General features: G+C 46.5%; 1 protein-coding gene across 15 annotated transcripts in view; it reads right to left on the bottom strand.

Annotated features, from left to right (window-relative positions):
• The window catches only part of CACNA1C (calcium voltage-gated channel subunit alpha1 C), a 441,719-nt gene that overhangs the window by 9,465 nt on the left and 412,484 nt on the right, over positions 1-19,770 (bottom strand). For 8 of the 15 annotated variants that reach the window (XM_037387928.1, XM_037387930.1, XM_037387927.1 and 5 more), the window contains 12 exons: positions 17,714-17,779; positions 14,429-14,520; positions 13,529-13,694; positions 12,531-12,658; positions 10,771-10,867; positions 8,936-9,038; positions 6,634-6,735; positions 5,106-5,233; positions 3,839-3,988; positions 2,507-2,859; positions 1,587-1,613; positions 97-225 (listed from right to left, as the gene is read on the bottom strand). In XM_037387928.1, the coding sequence (XP_037243825.1) occupies positions 97-225; positions 1,587-1,613; positions 2,507-2,859; positions 3,839-3,988; positions 5,106-5,233; positions 6,634-6,735; positions 8,936-9,038; positions 10,771-10,867; positions 12,531-12,658; positions 13,529-13,694; positions 14,429-14,520; positions 17,714-17,779 (1,541 nt within the window). The remainder of the gene's footprint in view (positions 1-96; positions 226-1,586; positions 1,614-2,506; positions 2,860-3,838; positions 3,989-5,105; positions 5,234-6,633; positions 6,736-8,935; positions 9,039-10,770; positions 10,868-12,530; positions 12,659-13,528; positions 13,695-14,428; positions 14,521-17,713; positions 17,780-19,770) is intronic. The other 7 variants (XM_037387931.1, XM_037387932.1, XM_037387939.1 and 4 more) reach the window with 1 other exon arrangement.

Genomic DNA, 19,770 nt, shown 5'->3' with positions numbered 1-19,770 from the left:
AAATTGTAATTTTTGTAGAAAAATGTCACCTCTTCCCACCTCTCCCCCTTAATTAAAGAACCACCCAAACACCTTGACTAAAGCAGCAAAGCTCACATTTCGGTAGAGAGCAGACTTGGTTCACTACAGTACTCAATGTCTTCATTCAAATTTTCATCGTAAGCCTCATCCTGAGACACTTCCTCTTGGCAAACAATTGCCAGCTGGCTGTCTCTGGAACTGGAGCTAATGAGCAAAAAAGATAAGTCAAGATATGGAGATGGTAAAGACAACCTGTTATAAAGGCAAGAATGACAGGCTCCATCTGTCTCAGTTTATCATAATGTTGAAGAGCTGTCATAGAAAAATCAACGACTGAACAGAGCTGCAGAGTTCACAAATACAAAACATTAACCTTTGCCTGCGTCCACTTTCAGAGGAAGAGTTTCTTAATGCTGAACAATACTGTACACATATTATTGTCATTTGTGACTGCATGTAGCCTATAAATATGCACATCTCACTGATCACATTTCCAAAGACATACCTCACTGAACTCAAAGTAAAAACTGAGATGGGCTCTTGGAAATACAGCTTTTCCCCTTGTTGCAAAAGCCTTGGTTATGAATTTCACAGAAGCCTCCTAGACACTAACAGTAACCCTCTCAGCTCTGGGGTGTATAATCTCTGCCTCCCAAATGCCTTACTCTGCACCATCTCTCCCCTCTGCCTCCTGTTCATGCTTTTGTTTCTTGCTGACTTTTCCATCTTTGGTCCTTTTATCTCATCACTAACTGCAGAGTGCTTCTACTGAATTCGGTAGGATCTGTTCAAACGCTTAGTTGCGACAGCCCTTAATTCCCTGCTTGCCTCCTCTTTGTCCTCTGTTTCATGTCTTGGCCCTCATATTTCACTTCATTCTGAGTTTGTGTTTTCTGAGAAGTAAAATAAAATCTGAAGGTAGTGTGAATTTGAGATACTGACATGGAGCTATTGGAGCCAATGTCAGTCTGTCACTAGCATTCGCACAAGAGAGCAGCGTGGCAGAGTTTTTTCATCTTTCAGGGACTGGATAGGAAGCATTATTTTATCATTTGGTTTAAAAAAAACATTGGAAGAAATGTGCATAAATATAGTATAAACCAGCTTGTAGGACAGTGCTGGAGCGACCTTCCTCCTGAGATGGGAGGCAAGTCAAACTGCTAAGGTGCAGAGGGGAGAAAATCGGTATATGGCAGCTACTCCCGTTCAACAGTCTGTGTTTAGCCAAAGCCATACAGAAATTTTGTATGAAAATGACAGTGTTCTTCACTGTGCTGTGATCAGAGAGTGCCTAGATGTGTGAGCCCAGCTAGAAACTCTAAAAAAACCCCAAATGTAGAAAGCAGCTAGAAACAGCCCACACATCACTACCTGCCTGTGGGCAGGAAAGCCTTCAGCTGGGAGTATTTTCTGGAGATGTCATGGTGATCATTACATCTTTCTCAGCCCTACTGACACCAAAAAGAAGAGCTCATATTCAGCGTTAATGGGGATTTGGACTTTCAATGAGACAAACAATGGGTCTTACACCCAGAAAGCATTAGAGCACGAGGGAGAACACGTACCGTCCCAGTGTTTCGTAGTAATGGGTCCTAATTCAAGGAAGGTGCCCAAGGAAGCAAGGAGAGAAAAGAACACCATGTTAGCAGTGTCACATCAGCACAAGTCAGCAACGGGGAGGGCAGATGGTAACACATGTTATGCAACTCTGTGGCCTCCCTCAGGAAGGCATGAAATAGAAAAAACATTGGACTCTTAGGCAATTCTGCACCCACTGAATTTCCTCCATCTTACTGTCCTATTCTGTACTTTGCTGTGGCAGCATTTCTCCACCTTTTCACATTGCCTGCTCTCTGCACTAAAAATAAAAAGCCAGCTCCTTCCTGCTCTTGCTGAAAGGGTTAAAGAAAATCCTTCACTGATAAAAATGATACTCCTTTCGTATTAGTCATCTCTGTGTAGACAGCCTGAAAGCTCTCCAGAGCCCTCCAGAGAAGGCAGTTTTCTTTGCTTTGCACAGTATTGCAATTCTGAAAACCTTGCCTCTGTCCCCCCAGAATGCCTTTGGTGACCTCTGAAGGAATGTGACCCACTGAATGGAAAACCACTGACTTCCACAAAGGTCCCTGTTGGGTGCTTAAGAGATGCATTGCAGTCTGTTTCAGTTACCAGTTGATAAAACACCTCCCTGTGGTGAAGGAGAAATAAATAAGGCTCCTTTTGGTTCTTACAAAGGTTTCTTCATGATAAAGCTGAAAGAAATCAAGTGTGTTGGTCAGTAATATCGCTGCTGCTTTGCAGTGGTCAGCTGATGCGTATCTGTTGCACTGCGAGCTTTGGCACAAGTGGAGAACCAGAAGGCTCAATCCAGGTTGCAGGCTGGGCAGCACCTCGTGGATGACTTCAGCTAGGCAGCAGCGCCCTGGCATTTGCATACATGTTCCTACACTTAGCCCCTTGACTCACTCTCTGCTGTGAAGCTTACCTTTTGGAAGGTAGTTTCCAAGGAGCCTCCTGCACACATATGGTGGGTGACAAGGGGGTCCCATGGCCTTCTACTGTGCTGACAGTGCTGGGGTAGCTGGGTGGGCTGGGGAACCGGCACAGGGCAGTGTTGTTGGCATTGTTGATGTTGGCATTGGAGCCTGAAGATGAGTAGCTGCTGGGAGTGAAGGTGGAGTCCACCAGCTTCTCGTGAGATGGAGACTCGGTATCTCCCTGGTTGTTGCCAGACTTATTGATGTGCAAAGGTCTCTGGGTGGTGAATGTCTGGGGGAACGCACTCCTGCCATCACTTTGGTAATAGCTGACATGGTTTCCGAACAAGCCTCCAGCTCTCTGTCAGAGAAACAGGAATGATTTTCCCTTTGAGTGAGAAGACGTGCAAGGCCCCTGGTGTTTCCTGCTTAGCCTGTTGTTGAGGAAGAAAATGTGAGGACCAAAGTGTACATGATAGCACTAGTGTTCTCTCTTCTAGAGGATGGTGCACGGACTTTTCTGTCAGAGAGACTAGGTACATACAGGCTGTGAAAGCTTTAGCTTTCTAAGATATTTCAGAGGACCGGCCAGGTGCATAGGTGAGGCAAAGGTGTCTCTACACCTCCCACCAGTCTTAGGAGTGCAGGACGGGGTAGGGATGCAAGAACCAGGTAACTGCTCTCTGGTTTTCACAGTGAGGTTGCAAAGAAACATTTAGACCTGAGAGGGAATTTGAGAAGGGCATCAGAAACTATTAATCACCTGGAGGAACAAGTGAAGAAAGATTTAATGAGCCAGTTATGTACTGTTTAGATGATGAGTAATGAAAGGGACTGGCAGCATCTTTCTGTAATGACAGAAGGAAAATGCCAAAGTAGAGGAAATATTACCAGAGGGGACAGTAACAAAAAACAGGAATAAAATAAGAAAGAAAAGATTTAGGTAATGTGCTCAGAAAATTTCCTCCTTCCATAGGGGCTCTGTTGGGTTCTGCTGTACTTTTTGGGAGGATGCCACTTGTGCCACTGAAAGGAGGAGTGAACAAAACACTGAAGTGTGCTGGGCTGCTGCTCTGCAGACTGTAAGATGGCTGAATTGATCTGTTCATCCTCATTCTGATTTTATTTAGGTTTTATGAGGGAAACTTCCATTGAGAAGAAAATGGGATAAAAACTGTGTAAAGATCTCAGGACCCGGCACTCTGAGTTCACCACCATAGTAGGGGCTAGAAGACAAAGAAGGAGGGCCCAGCTGAAAAACAGAGTGCATAAAAGAGAATGTAGCACTCTGAGCTCAGCTACCAGTCTAGCCTCAGCCTGCAAACTTGTTCAGCACCTACCCGGAAGATATCATCTTCAGAGGCAGCAGAAACAGCTTCTTTCATGGCCTTATCTAGCTCTTCTTCAGCTGTCAGGTCTCCAGAAATTGCTCGTCGGATCTCTGGCCCAATGTCATGAAGTGTGCGCAGGCCAGCCTGCAAAACAGCAAACTATAGAGCTTCATATCTCCGAGTGGGTATATGAGAAATAAAAGCAGTACTATTTTTGCCTAAGCACTGTGAAGCCCTTTTACTTAATATAGCGTCCCCAGCTCCTAGAAAAACACCAACAAATTCTGTTCTTTAATCTCTAGCTTCTCGAAGGAGAAACTCTTAGCAATCCAACCCAGGAATGTTTGTTGCTACTCCCCTGGCTTCATCACAACAGGACACAGACATAAATCCACAGGCCTGACTAAGCAAGTCTGCAGGCTTTCAACTTTGGGTTCTCAGATCTGCAACCAGAAGCCCTAGAGCAGCCACAATTCCAGCTGAACCATGTACTTCATGTCTCTGAGAATCTCTTGTTTTAAATCAGCTGCTTAAATATGGATTTAATAGCTAAACTTCTGGCATCTGGACCTGGACAGTCCTCAAACCCCTCACTGACTGGAATCCATTCCGGGAGTCCATCCAGGGAGGTAAGTTATGGGTATGTCTGTACCTGTGCCTGTGTCACAGCATTTTTTAGCTTGCTGGAACTCCAGATTCACCCTTCTTCCTTGTTGTACACGCAAGGGACATAAATGGTGCTGCTTGTACAGTCAATGGGGCTTTCTCATTCTTACACAGCCTGGCAGTCCACCCAGTGAACATGAAGCACAGGGGTGAAGAGATCCCATGTCTTACAGCCTGATGCCCCAGCTGTTGGATGGCCTGGCATCCAGGTATGCTTTTTGCTCTTCGACTGAATTTGCCTCCTGGCATCAAGCTCTCCCTGACCCTGTTATAGTGATTCCCTTCAGAAAGGGCAGACTGAATGTGGTAATAAGCAAACATCTGCTGGACACTTCATGCCAGTTCTCTCAAACAACCCAAAATTTCAAATATTACCAGCAGATTGATAAACTGTGGATATAGCTCACTTGTGCCTTCCATGTGCAGAGCTAAGGGATGTGGCCTGTGGTACATACGTATTTATTCAAAAAGTTTGATGTGGTAATTCAAGGGGTCTACAAGCTCCTTTTCAGTGGGAATAGCCCATTGCAGCCCCCAGAATGGTTGAGAGGGAAGTGGGGTCAAATGTCTCTAATGTACCACCCCTGTCCATCGTGTGCCCGCTTGTCACCTGCAAGGACAGTGCGTTGCGCTGGGAGGGCTTGCCCACCAGCCCCTGTTCTTTACGTTTCTTGAACTTCCGGAAGTACTCCTGAATCAGAAAAGTGGCATAGAACTTTCCAACGGTCACCTCGTCATCTGCAAAGGGGTATTAAAAAAAATAAATTAAATAAGCAACTGAATTTAAACAGGGTATTTGCTAATGTGAGCCTTGCAATTTGCAGCAGAAACAACAGGCACTGCAATACATCTCTGCTTTTTATGGCATCAGGATGCGGGGCTGAAGGAAGGGATTGCTCCACAGCCAGAGCTTGCTGTAAGTAGTCAGGAGGAGAGGTGCATGTGGCATTTGGATAGACTGGCTCTGCTGGCAGAGAACTCTATAGCTATGTACCTCTGGATGTACATTGTTTATGGTGAAGTGCCTCTAATCTTTGCAATCTCTGGTATTGGTTTACCACATAGGATCTTGCTATAGCAGCAGCCTCCCAGTCTAGGTCAACGCATGCTACTCTGTCTTATGATAGCCTGGGGTAACTCATACTCAGAGTTTGTGCTCACCAACAGCATCTGACTGACCGTCCATCCCAGACCCGATGTAGCTCTCCTCTGCATTGAAATTCTGTCTCTTTGTGCCTAGCAAGGCCGTGAGTGAAGCAAAATGATCACCTCTCTCCAGAAATACAGTCATTGCAATACATACATATTTCACTCGATACAGTCAGTCAGCCAAAATGTGCACAAAGTTTTTGTCCGGGTAGCTCTCCTCCCTTCTCCAAACCCTCTGGAAATTTTATGAGACATAGTCCACTGGTTTCAGAGCAGGCCGAGCAAGGTTCAGGATCTGGCTGCAGCTGTTAACTAACTGCCAAGTCCTGTTTTGTGCTATAACCCCTGGAGCCACCTGGAGGGTCAGTGAAGGCCACATTGGATTCCCAGGCACCTGGAATCCCAAGCCTACCAGGGATGCTGAATAGAACCTACAGCAATCTGTTACACCCATTCAAACTGGCTGAGGTATGTCCCCAGGTACATGAGTCTTTGACAGGTATCATAGTAGAAAGCAGTTATGTGAGTAAAAAAAGTTATATGCCATAATACAGGTAGTTTTGCTAAATACGAAGGGGTTATGAAATGGGGCTACATCCTTAGCTTGAGCATAAGGCCATATTTCTTAGGCAAAGTCCACATCATCCTCCCTGAAGCTACTTTGCTCTGCCTGCTTCCTTTGTACCCAGAAGGCACCAGGTAATGTCCAGGGGAGCAAATGCCTATGAACAAACTGGGGCAAGATCTAGGAATAAAGATTTCTAACTCCTATTTATGCACCTTTTTTCCTTCCCTGTTTTCTCAGCAGTAAGAACACGGTATTTATATTAGTACAGGCAGAAGCAGATCTCAGGCTGGTGAAATACAGATAACAACTTGTAGAAAAAAGTTTGTCCCCTGTATTTTACCTGATGATCATGAGCTGCAGTAGGACATGTCGGGTGGGGAAAAAGACAGATTCAGAGACTGCAACAAGATCCTGCACTCACCGCCTGCGGGGGGCACCACCTGGTCCAGCAGCTTCATACTGGTGCGCTTCCAGATTTTCTTAATTATTGCTCTCAGCTCTTCGTTGGCTTGCTCCAGGTTACCTGCAGGGTGAAAAACATCAGAGACAGGAATTAAGCAGACCCTGCAGAGGAGCAATTTCACGTTTGGCATGGAAATCTTAGGAGGAAAATACCAGAGCATTTTCAATAGTGGAAAATTTTGGGCAAAGAGATGCTCTGACCATTGCTAAAGCCCCCTCACAGTAAGAGGTCTTCTTCCTAAATATGCACAGTCAAGGTAGGAAGGTGACTGTGTTGCTGACTGATAGTGTGCAACAGCCAGAAACAGTAGAACCATGGTGCTACTTCATCCTAAAAAGTAACAATCTCATCCAAAGCTTCAAATTTTAATTGAGATCCAGAGAAGGTTAAACATGATGGGAATAGAGGTCAGTTAATGGGAACAGCTTGGGGAACAGAAATAATTGGTGGTAAGGACACATCTAGAAATCTGAAGACCTCGGCCTGATTGCAGCACTTCCCAAGAATTACCTGTTGCAATCACTGCCTCCCAGCAGATACCAAGTTCTTCACATGGTGCCAAGAGTCTGCCCTGGAGAGTTTGCACAGCACTCTAACAATGCACTACAGGCATGTGCAAGGCTTTCATTACTTGACACAGGGGACTGTCCCAGGGTACTTGTGTTTATTCTCAGAAGAACAGCATAGGCTATAACAAGCCTTTTATGTAACTGTCTGAACTTAGACTCTACATATTCCTGCAAGGGGCTCTGAGCAAAATGAGATATTAATCAAGCCACAGTACCCCTCTGAGAGTGAGTGAAGCAGATTCGGTTTATATCCTTTCCTTCTAGATACCCATTTCCTCACAAACGACCCACCATCAATTTTATTTCTTGATTTATGTACATTCAAACCCCTTATAATTGAAGCTCTCTTCTGACTCTAGGTGTGTGAAACCACTACCTTCTCCTCCTAAAGGTGCTGTTCCTGCAGCTTTTCTTATTGCTCCCCAGCACTAAGGCTCCTCTGTGTGCTGCATAGGGCCCTGCATGGCAGTATCTCTCTTATCAGGATGCAGTGAAAATAGGGACATTGAGTAACTTGCTGAGGATGAACTAGGTAGACAGCATCAAAGGCAGAAATCTGACTCAGGAGGGCCAATTCCAAACTCCTGCCCTAACCACTTACAAGATCCTGCTAAGGCAAGGAAGCAAGCAGATTGAGGCTTTAGGTGATTTCCCAGGGGTTCACTGGCAATGACTCTGAGAGTTCGAGGCTAAGACAGACAAGAAAATTGAGTCCTTTCTGGGTCTCTGTTTCATAAGACATAAGATGTCCTACAGGAGTTGCGGTTGGCTTTTTCCTCAGGAGAGCCTCTTTGGCTACAGTCAAATTCTGTTTAGCACAACATTCAAGGCCTTAACATAATCTTTTAATTTTACCACTTCTTCTGGCTCAGCTGTCAGTATAATCCTGGCACAGTGAGCTAGGATTCTGCTGGTCTCTGCCTTCCCATGCCTGAAATGTAATGCAGCCACTCCTGAGGCAGAGGTGTTTAGCTGTGAATCACAGACCTACACATTCTTTTAGAGCATCTCATTAATATATGAAGCCAGGTTTTGACTCAGGATCAACACCTTTCGTTACAGCAGGTGACAGAGTGCAACAAAGGTTGTACCCCGGAGGCAAACCAAAAATCTTGACTGCTTTCCCCAACTTTATCTGCTGGTCTATGCAGAGCTATATAACAGTCCCTTCACTTTTTATCTGTCTTTAGGCCTACACCACCACTGCCACTACAATATGATGTCAAATCATGCTAATGGAAGCACAGGAGGAATTTTAGTGAGGTGAGATCCTCGAGTTCAAGTTCTTTTGCCTCCCTTGGGTTGGAAGATCAGTGGCAAGAGCAGTCAAAAAGCGCCCCAGCTCTGCGGCCAGTTTGCACAAGGAGAGGCCTCTTTGCCCTTTTTCCTTCCTTGATTGCTGTTTGAGCAGACGATCTAAAACTTTTGAGACCATTGTAAAGAACGTGATAATAACCTGAAATGATACCATGGGAAGCACCAGCTTTCTAGGTAATGGGAAACACTGTTCTCTCCCTAGAAGTTAGTATTCCTCCAAACATCTTTACATTGTTTTTTGTACTGTGTGCTGCATATGAATAACTAGGATCATTTTACACAAGATGCCCTTATTGTTGTATTCCAGCTCAGCACACTTTGGTGTGAGCACCACTCAACTACCTTTGTGCCTTTGCAGTCAGCAAGCTTCTTACCTTCTGTCTTGATCCTCAATGCTGTTCTGACTAACGCAAAGAGAGTGGCATTGAACATGACGGTCCCATCACTGTTCAGTGGCATATTCATGGAGACAAGGCGCTACGGGATAAGGACAAGAAAGAGAACAATCATATTGCCGACACATGGACTGAAGCATGCTCTTCCTTATGCCCTCATGATGCCCTCTAGACCTGCCACCCCTCTTATGAGAGCATCCATGGCATGTGGGTTTAGTTGATTATATAAGTACTTGTTTCCACTGATGGTCCCAACCATGGTGTGTTTGCCCTGGAGTCTCTTCCATTGCTAGATACTCTGTTTTCTTCAATGTTGCTATAATTTTCTAACTTTTGTTTTCCCCATTGAGCATTTGCCCACAGTGTATTGCATGGACAGAGTTTTGTTCCAGACCCCAAACCATTTTGTTTTTTAAATGACACCTTTTTTTCTTATCAGGAGCAACCTGATTTCTTCATACCTCATGAAGCATTTCAAACTTGCCTGTCCTAAAGCTGTGCCTGTTGCAAATGTATGTAAAGAGTGCCAGAATCTTTCTTTTAGGTGACACGCTTGAAGAAAGGGGATTAGCCAAATTGAAAGCCGGTCTGCTTTATCCAGCTGTTCCCCCTCTCCCTTTTAAAACAAGGCTGTGTCTGCCTAGCAGTAATTCTTTAAAGCTATGTAGGACCAAGAGTGAGTGCGAGTACTGTTGCAGCTGCAGTGTGAACTTCAGTGAGACCAAAGACATCTATCCGAGATAGATGTAGCAGAGTTGCCAGATCTTACATCCTTACTTCTGTTTCAGGAGGTAAGAGACACCCGGGACTCGGTTTGAACTCTTATGCTTTCAGGGGGTTGATTTTGTTCAAGCTCTGTCTTCTGCCCCTTTCATGCAACGGGCCTGGTTCGGTACCAAATTGGAGGAAAGGGTGTCATCCCCATCACTACCACGCCAGTCATAGACTTGGGGTTTTGAACCAGGTCAAGACTACGAACAGTTGCTAGACAGCCGACTGCAGGGGATTGGCAGGAGACTGCAGAAGTCATATTTCTGTGTACAGGCCCCAGGCTTTGTATTTTGCTTTGAGGCTGACGTAAAAAGCAACTACAAAGTGTCACATACAAACTCTGGGACCTGTGAGGAGATGAACACAGAACTTCAAGTGAAGGAAGCACGAAGGTTATAAACATGTCATTATTCACTAAAGAGAGTCCTTTTTCATAGCTGAGGTCTCACAACCAAAGAAAGGAGTGAGACATTTTCACAGAACATCTGCCCTTGCCCTTCGTGTGTTGTAATACCACACTCCCCTTGCTGTTGAATACCCATCAGTTATTTAAGCAAGAATGAGAGGTTTCTGGTGCACCACTTAGTCCAAAGAAAATCTCAGAGATATTTTTACTTGCAGCGTTATTTCTGCCTGTCCTAATCTGTCTTGGGAAGTGCGTTTGCTACCGCAAACACACACGTGGCTGATTCAGTGCCCGGTATTTGACAGGTGCAGCTAGCAGGGATGCTCGCTCCCAGCTGGAGAGGGCTGGCGGTGCGCTGCTTTCTGACCAGAGGGCAGCCCGCCTGCCGGTGACCCCCCAGTCCCCGCCGAGGCTGCTGCGACGAGCGGCGCCGGCGGGGGGCCGGGGCACCGTTGCCGGCGCTGCCGCAGCGGGGCAGCAGACGCCGCCGCCGGGGCGGGCGGGGCCAGCGGGGCGGCTCGGCGGGCAGCGGAGCGGCAGGCGGCCCGGCTGCGCGGCAGCGCTTGCTAGAACGTGCCACCGCGGGCTACTCTGCTGCTGTGAGTCCCAGCTCTCCCCAAGCCACAGCGTGCCTTACTTTGCAAGCCACCCGGTGAGGGCAGAGCTTCCCGAAGCCCAGGGGGGGCTGAATCCGCCGGAGCAGCGTCACCACGTCCAAGTGTTTGATCCGTCCCCTGAAGAAGAAAGGACAGTGAGGGTCGCATCCTTACCGTGGGGTGATCTGCTGACCCGTCTGCAGAGTGCAGATGCAGCTACAAGTATCACCGAGGTCCTTCCAGCCCCACGCTGCCACTGCCAGTGGCTCAGACATAGCTTAAGCCTTAAGGTATTATTTCAGGCCTCTTGCATTAGGTACATTCTTCAGGATTTGCCCAGCATTCATATAACTCCTGCTAGTACAGAAAACCTGGCTGTTAGTCATAAACGAGTCAATACTTGCAAGAATCGACTTAGTGTTCCAAATGCTGCAGTTTCTAAGTGTATGAACAGTTTGGGGTCGTCTCCCCACCTGCTCAAAATTTATGGCTGCATATTTACTTGTTGGTCTTAGGGCTGTAACAGGCACAGAGGTGCAAAGGGTCTCTTCTTCCTCCCAGCACTTTACCTGCCATATAAATAGCCCCAAGCTATTTATAATATTATTGATAATTGTTTATGCTTGGGGCTGTCACAAGCCAGTCCAAAACAAAGTGCTGAAACTCTTGCACAGCAGCACTTGGGTTTCTTTTAAGTTCTGTAAATGGCATCTCAAAAGAAGAATTCTCTCACGGAGGGAGAAGAGCTACCAGAGCCAGGGGTGTGGCTTCAAGCATGGGATATGGATGAGGAAGAGGAAAAACAGAGCTTCCCATTTATAGATGGGAAGAACAGGCCGTCATCTGGACTGAGTGGCTACCTATTATATGGATTCAGCCACTGCCATCTTGCCTTCAAACAAGCACAAATAGCAGCATCTGTTTTGTTAACAAACAGTATATTTATTAGAATACTGTGCTTATCCCCTATCCATATTAAAAGTCTCTCTGGAAAGTCACCATGGATGGGAAGAAGGGTTTCAATTTACATATCACTCTGATAATGTGACATGGACTCACATATTGCAGAACCTGAGTCCAAATTATCTTGACACTATGTCTCCTAAAGAGATCCGCTTTGAGTTTATGCCAATATCTCTTTCCACAGTTTTTGCATTATGAAGGGGGCTTTGCAATTACAATTGTCAGCTGTACTGTAATGCCATGGGATCTAAATGCACTTTAAGCCTAAGCATGTGTCAAACAGAGCATATAATACTGAATGTCAGTTAAGCCCTTGTGTGAGTTGTTCTTGTGTAAAATCCCTGCAAGTCTGATGTGAATAATCATGCAGACAATGTAACACAGCCATGTGAAGGTACAGGTTCTGATGGACCTGTATGACATATGACAAAATGGAGAGCTGAGCCCAGCAGCTCTACTGTAAATAGAAAGTCAAACTGAAGAGTCACAGCTCAATATCCCAAACACATGCAACAATAAACCAACCCTCTAACCTCCTTTGCTCAATCTCCTGCTGCGCCTCCCTAAACAGTCTGTATCTCCCCCTGACCGAAAGCAAATCAATGTTCTGTCAGGTGACAAAGCAGCTTAAATGCTGAGATTTTTGTGTGTATCCTTGCATTGCTGGCTTACAGACTCACCAGCAATACCTTGTGGAGGCATCTATTTTAGAATTTTTGCAGAAAAAAAAAAGTGTTCCTGCAGGAGAAACATGGCACTTACTGCACTGGGTCTAGAGAACAGAAAATAATGGGCTTGTTCTCCTGAGGAGCTCTGATATCCAGGCTGGGTTACTTACTTGGCTTCAGGGTCATACTCTGCCCAGATTCTTTTAAACTCATCCAGGTGGTGTGGTCCTAAAATGGACCAGTCCCGTGTCAGGTAATCAAAGTTATCCATTATAACAGCTACAAAAAGATTGATGATCTGCAAAAAAGGACAGAGATAACTTGATGAGGCAGGTTAACAATAGACTTTACTGGGTTCTCCACTTAAGGTCTGGATTTGGACTCATAAAACTAGGAAGCCATTGAGGGTGGGTTCTCTGTTTCCACAACAGGAACATCCCAGAGGCAGGATATTCTCAGCTGGTCGCATTTTTCTCTTCCCTACTACAGGGATGAGGCCCAATTTGGCTGAATGCTTAGACTTGCTGTGATGGCTTTTTATTTACCTGTGTCTTTGCCCAGAAGGATGGGTAGTGGTGAGAGAACCTGGAATTTATCCTCTATAGGCAGTGGGGCTGAGATAAATGTCCTTTCTTCTGGCCCAAGACCAAAACTTTCAAAATGTTGCTGCTGTTCACCGAGACAGTTTTGCGCACTGATGCCAGCTGCAGAGCATGTGCTGTTGCTCTGAGCAATGCCGCATTGCCAACATGGAGCAGATGCAAATGGGATATGTGTATTCTCACAGTCATTGCTGCTGGCATGGGAAGAAAAACCTGCTCAGCAGCCAGAAGGAAGGTAGGAGGGAAGGTGGGAAGTGTGGCTGAGGCGTTGCTAGCCTCAGCACAGCCCACAACATGCTAATTTGGTTTTCTCATTGAGGGGGAAGGGGAAAAGTGCTCCTTTGCTGTGTGCAAAGTATTGGGATTGGAAGCAGAGAGAGCATCCCCCAGAGCTGGAGAGAGGCAGGAATGGCACTGACCAAGGCAGTGATGTCACTGAAAGAGTGCTGCTGGGAAAGACCCCATGGGGGGATTTCCCCTCTTTAAGATCATTCTTCTGCAGTGCAGTGCTGATGGGGAGGCTCAGTCTGACAGAGGTCAGCTTTTGGTTGCTGGGGCAGACTCACCAGGAAGGCACAGAGCATGTAGAAGCTGATGAAATAGAAAACGGCGAAGCTGCTGCCACAAGAGTGATCGGCTTCGGTGGAGTTGGCTGGCTCCGACTCTGGGTCGCACTTCTTGTCTGGGAGACATGCCAGCATGATTTCCTGCCAGGCCTCACCGGTGGCACACCTGGGCATGGCAAAGGGCAAGGGAATACAGCAGTGACTTTCCATGTAAGATGGACTGGCACATCAGCAACCTGTTCCTGCTCCCATGAAGATTAACGGGAATTTTGCCACTGAGGTCTGTTAAGAGCAGGTTAGGCTGATGGCCAGGCTTTGACATACACTGGCATACCCTACTCCTCTTTTTGGCTTTACTGCCACCATCAGCGTGTTATTCTGACTGGCTTTGGCTGGTCTGGGTATAGGGCTGTCACACTCCAACCAGCCAGAGTCATTGAGACCACCTCTTCAGCACCCCTCCCTGGCCCTGCCATACCTGGCCACAGCTGGAGCAGGGTGTTGTGCTATGCTGAGCTGGGCATGGCCAGGCCAAAGCATGAGTTCATGTCCTTTTCCCTGCTAAAATAAGGTGGAAGTCGTACTGGCTAGATTTGAATAAAAGGAAGAGTTTGTGGTGCGTATCAACATTTGAGAGCACTGAAAACTGGCTACCTTCCTTCTGGGTAGGAGGACTTGCCTCCTTCCCCAGCACTGAGTGTTGGCCTGCATCAGCTGGCAGGGTACAAAGATTAACGGACTGATTATTTCATCTGACATAACTCTTAGGCTCCCCTGCTAAGGGACAACATGTTTCTACTCACCTCGTGAGCATGACACGGTAGAAAGAGATAAGCTGTGCCCAAGAGCAGAGGAATTGTGCTCCCAGACTGACACAATCCAGCGCTGTCAGACACCCACCTGAAAAGCAGCAGCACTGCCTGGGGGAAGGTCTGGAAGTTGTTGTTGCGGTTGATTTCTGTGGTATCATTCAGCGCAATTTTACCAAACACCTGGCAGAAAGCAGAGGTCTTTTCAGGTTAGCCCTGCAAAATCCCCAAACCTCTTGCCACCTGTAGCTCTTGGCCTCACCCTAACTCTAATATTTAACCGAATCTGATTTCCTCCTAAAATTGGTTTCCAGAGGTCTTTCATATTTGCTGTCCCTTCCCTTGCTTGTGCTTTATCACCAGAAAAGCATTCATTTTGTAACAAGAGGCATCTTTTGTTAAAACAAGACATCCTTCCTTATTTCAAATGCTGTGAATACATGATACGGGCCCTTATTTTAACAGGCATTCATACGGGGAGGAGGTTCAGCTGAAAAAATCACTAACAAGAAAAGGGTCCTTCCTTCATTGCTTATCTGTCTTCACCAGGAGGAAATGATAGTAAATGACCAGCAGCTGCAAAGTCTTGAGCCTCCAACTCTGTGGGGTGCTTCCCAAAACAATGTAAAGTGTGTTGCCTTGGATCTGGAGATTGTCCAAATGCCTGCCCTTTTAGTAGCCACACTTGTCACCAGCAGGTGTTTCAGCTCCGTCCCCCCCCGCTGCAGAATGCAGCAGTGCGAATAAGCTGACCAGATTTGCCCAGACAAGGATGGCTTACGGCTTCCTTCCATGCCCATCCGACTGTCGCTGCAGCAATTAGTTCGTCCAGCCACGGCACGAAGCCTGCAGCCATCAGCAAACCTTTGGAGAGGCCTGCTCTCGGATGTGAAGTCCCCACTGCTGGAGAGTTTCAGGCTTCTTTGGAAAAGTCTTGTGTAGCGTTGGTACTTTCAGGCACCGGGACTGAGAGCTTAACAAGTCTTGCCTGGCAGAAAGGCCTCTGCACAGCATAGTCAGTCAGGACTATTTATTCCCCAACGATAGCAACATGACAGAGATCTCAAGGACCGAGAGCTGTAATCTTGTAGCCAAAACAAGCAGCAGGAACAGAGCAGCTCTGAGAGAACACGGAGCTTCTTTTCAAGCAAATGTCACTGATAATTAACACTCCACGAGAAAAAACGACGTGGAGAGCAGCACAGGGACAATGGTGGGGAGGCCATGCCAGATGGGAGGGAGTGTCTGTATGTGGCAGGCTTTCTGCAGGGGTTCCTCATGGACACGGGGGCCTTCCCCAGCCCCGGCCGCCCCCCACCACGGGTGGCAGTGACAGCCCCAGCTGCACCGGGGAGGAGCACAAGGACAGTTTAATGCTCAGAGGCAGCTTGAGCTGAGGCAGCCCGTACTTTTCATTTCAGGCAAGGGAACTTCCCATGCTGGAAGTTCGATTTTCCTTTCAACCCTGCCACTTCCCTTACACACGAGACACTGGTGGCAGCTGCTACACGGGTGCTTTGCGTTAGGCACCTAGGAGGAGTTGTAGGCAGAGATCCCTCTCTCACAGCCTCTCCAGCCTGTGCCTCCTGGGCCATGATCCGAGTGGGTTCATCCATCAGCGGCAATTTGGATTTTTCCGCTTGAGCACGCGAGGTAGTGAGCCTTGAACATCGTTACGCTCCAAGCCAGGACAGTAGCTGAGATAAAGTGGTCGGTGTCCTTTATGTGGGAAATTCTTATATTTTCATCAGACCTGGTACAGCTAGTCTTTCAAGGTAGCTGCTTAATGGAGTGAGGAAGGATTTTCCTTCCTACTTGTCCCTACGTGTGAGGGAACATGCTGCATCAGCAGGTTCAAGAGAGCAGCACACAAGACGTCTGAGATGCCATTTGGACAAAAAGTGATGATAACAGGTCTGTGGGCCCAAAGCAAAGAAGGAAGAAGAGAAAAGTTGGTTTTCTTGTTGGAAGACAAAAGGGCAGGAAGCGATCTAGTAATCTAGATCAGCGTGAAAGACAGGTGTATGGTCTTCAGGCTGCTGAGATGATTTAAACAGAGGTTTGAATGTAAGCCAAAGCTTACGTTAGAACTAGCTGACAGAAAAGGGAATAGAATTAAAGAATAAAATATCCATCCTTAGCAGTGCCACGATCATTGCAGACCCCATCTGTGTGGGTGCTTGGAAGTAATTTTTAATGCTTTGTGTAGCTACAAAACACTAGTGTAATACTCTCAAGTGATTTTCAGCGTAGCACAGGTAATCCTGTAAGGTCCTGGCCATTTGAACTAGATGGGTATTAAAGGCAAAACCGGCAAATTTACAGTATGAGCCTAAATGGCAACTGTAATTACTGGGGACATTGAGATAACCTGCAATAATTCAAGAAAAGATTAGGTTTATTTTTCAAGCTAGGGAAGGGTAGATGGAGTCTGTGAAAAGATCTGATTATATTAACAGGAAATAAATTAAAACAAGGTCACAGAGGTCAGATCAATTTTGTTACAAACTCTGCAGGCATTGTGAAACCAAGAAGCCTGTCATGTTTGAAGACCTCTGGAAGCAATTATGCCATGCCTTTCTATACTTTGGTCTCTGGTCCCATATGGCTGACTTCTCTGAGATCTTTGATTAACACCAAAGTGGAAAGTGAAGCTTAGTTTGAAAAGCAGAGGAGCCAGTGGGGCTGGGACTGTCACAGACTGTGCCTGTATCACCTGCTTTCTTCAATGGTCTGTATGCAACATCAGTTCTTGCACAGGTGAATGCTCAAGCTGGTTCCAAGTTTATTTTGCAAACTGAATAGGATATTGTATTGATGCAGCATCGTGAAGAACTGGCACAAATACAGAGCGTCGGTACATTGAGTCTGATCCTGTATTTACCTTCACGGGTGTGAATCAAAAGCTGCTCTTTACAACTCAGTGGAAGTTATGCCAGTATGAAAGCGATGTGAGAGAAAAATTGGCTTTGTTCAGTGCACCATGGCCATAATCCCACTGAAACAAGTATTTTGAACCAGTAAGCGAGGCAGTAAATTTCCTTTGCCACCACTGCGGGGTATTCCTTTGAAAGTGTGGAGGACAGGCACAGTCCTTTTATTATTTTCATATTGCATTCCGCCATTAAATGTGTCTTCTTGTTTTTCTTTTCTTTTTCTTTTTTTCTTCTTTTTTTTTCTTCTTTTCCCTGGAGTGTGTTGTTTGACATGCATAGGCAATGTTTTCCAACCAAGGTTAGTTGCCATCTTACCTTACTGGGCAAAAACATTCTTGTAAACCCCTACAACCACACATTGATCTAGTTCCTTTATAAGTCAGTTCCCAAAACTCCAACAGAAGAAGACGAGCATAGTTGAGCTTTTTAACATCACTTACCTGCATCCCGATCACAGCGTAGATGAAGAACAACATCACTATTAAAAGAGCCACATAGGGGAGAGCCTAGAAATGGGGGAAAAAACAAAAAAAAAAAAAAAAAGAAAAAAACAAAAGAGAACACTGTGTCTCCATCGAGCCCGGCACACTGGAACCTGGTTCATGCTCTTGGCTTTGGGAAACAGCAGAAGCTGGCCCCGAACATGGAGCCTGTAATTTGCCAGGTGGCCACTAGATGCCTCTACAGGCCCAGATTTGGTTGCCCCTCCCGCCACCAGGCTGCTGCCACCCAGCTCAGGCAGGCGCTGGCTGCTCCCACTCGTGATGGTGGAGCTCTGCTGCCTTCAAGTCAGTCCTGCCCTTGATGGAGTGAGGAAAGCGAGGCCAAAAACTGTGTCTACAGCTGCTTACCAAGAGGAGAAAACTCTCATAACCAGAATTATTCTGACACTAATGGCAACGGGATTTTTTCTGGATCCAGTCTGGTGTAACAGAAAATGCAACAGCTGCAGAGGTCCAAATTCAAGGCTTCTTCTACAATGGCTGGTACTATCCTAAGTACCTAAAGCAGCATCAGCTGTGTTCCATGTTCAGTGTTAGGTGTCTCTGATGGTGTCTGCAGTGCACTAAGTGTCTGTGATCAGCTGCTGAAGAGGAAATGCAGAGCCCTGATATGCAGAGCTGCCTGGTAAGGAAGAGGCCAGTGCAATCAGCAGAGTGTTGAGTGCTATCTGTTTCCTCCACCACTAGCAAGAATCAAGGGCACAGCCTGGGATGTCACAGGCTCAGGCTTTTGAGGAGGAATTTTCTACTCTGTTGCTTTTGTAATATATATTGCTCAGACCAGAGATTTCCAGACCTTACTTCAGAGGCAATGGACAGACACTTTCATCCTCAAAATGTGAGTACAGTCCCTGATCTGGATTTTGAACACCCCATTTCACAGAGTACAAAAAGCCTAAAGATTCATTATTTTTTAAAATGTAAGACTATTTACAAATTTTAAGTTCATGCCTAAATTCAACAGGGCTAAATCCTATAGGAAGAATAAAGAAAAAAAAAAAATCACTGACCACTATGGAAATTTGACGGAGATCTCATGAGATCTGAATATTAAAATGGCAAAAATTCAAACCTTTAAACAATGTAATCATTGTCTTGAGGCTCAGTGGCAGATTCCTCTGTGTTTTATGGGGTCAGAGAGTTCTGTATGGTTACCCCACAATGTCAGTGGACATACACCAGCAAAGAACTGGGCTTCAAACGTTTTGTGATGATCTAGTTTGGACCTGATACACACAAGACCTAAAAAGAGTTCCTGGGATAGTGTCTAGACAGGACCTGAGGTGCATAACCTTACCAGTTCTTCTCTCTTTCAAATGGGGATGGGAAAAGTGTCTTCTCTCTTGGCCATCTGGCCCTCTGCTTTCTTTCCATGTTCTGCTCAGCCCACTCCCTTCCACTGATGGACCTTCTAGCTCATCTCTGCCCCTTATTCCCCATGGCGCCTTCAGCCTCCCATCTCCTGTATTCCACTCCTCTGGCTCTGTCCTCCTCTGTCCCTGTCCTTGCCTGCCTTTACTCCTTTGTCCTTGTGATTCCCACGGCCTTGCCTTGCTCTCAGCACCCCTCTCACTTCCTACTCCTCCCACTCGCCAGCCTGAGCTCTGTTGCTATCTCTGCAGGCGGAAACCCCACTAAGCATTTTCCCACCACATGATCCTCTTACTGGTGCCCTAACATGTAAGGAAGCACTATGCGCCATGCACAGGGCACATGGCAGTCGCGATGGGATCGTTGCTCATTAGGCTGCCCTGTGCGAGCAGAGACGCTCCCTGGAAGCGTGTGGGGACCCAGAGAGGAGCCTGTGCCAGGGACTGCAGGGGTCCCAGGTTTTGACAGTGGGAGTGGCTGAGCTCAGAGCCCTGCACAGCGGCTATTCTTAGCTACCGAAGGAGCCTCCCAGTAGCCGCAAGAGGAGGAGCTCTGAGCAGAGAATGCCATGTTATAAACGGCTAATGGCTTGCAAGGGAAAAGGCACTTGCTTGCAGTGCCTT

The sequence above is a fragment of the Falco rusticolus genome, chromosome 5, assembly GCF_015220075.1.
Source record: "Falco rusticolus isolate bFalRus1 chromosome 5, bFalRus1.pri, whole genome shotgun sequence".
NCBI lineage: Eukaryota > Metazoa > Chordata > Aves > Falconiformes > Falconidae > Falco > Falco rusticolus.
The sequence above is the reverse complement of the archived record's forward strand: the minus strand, read 5'-3'. Positions and strand labels throughout refer to the sequence as shown.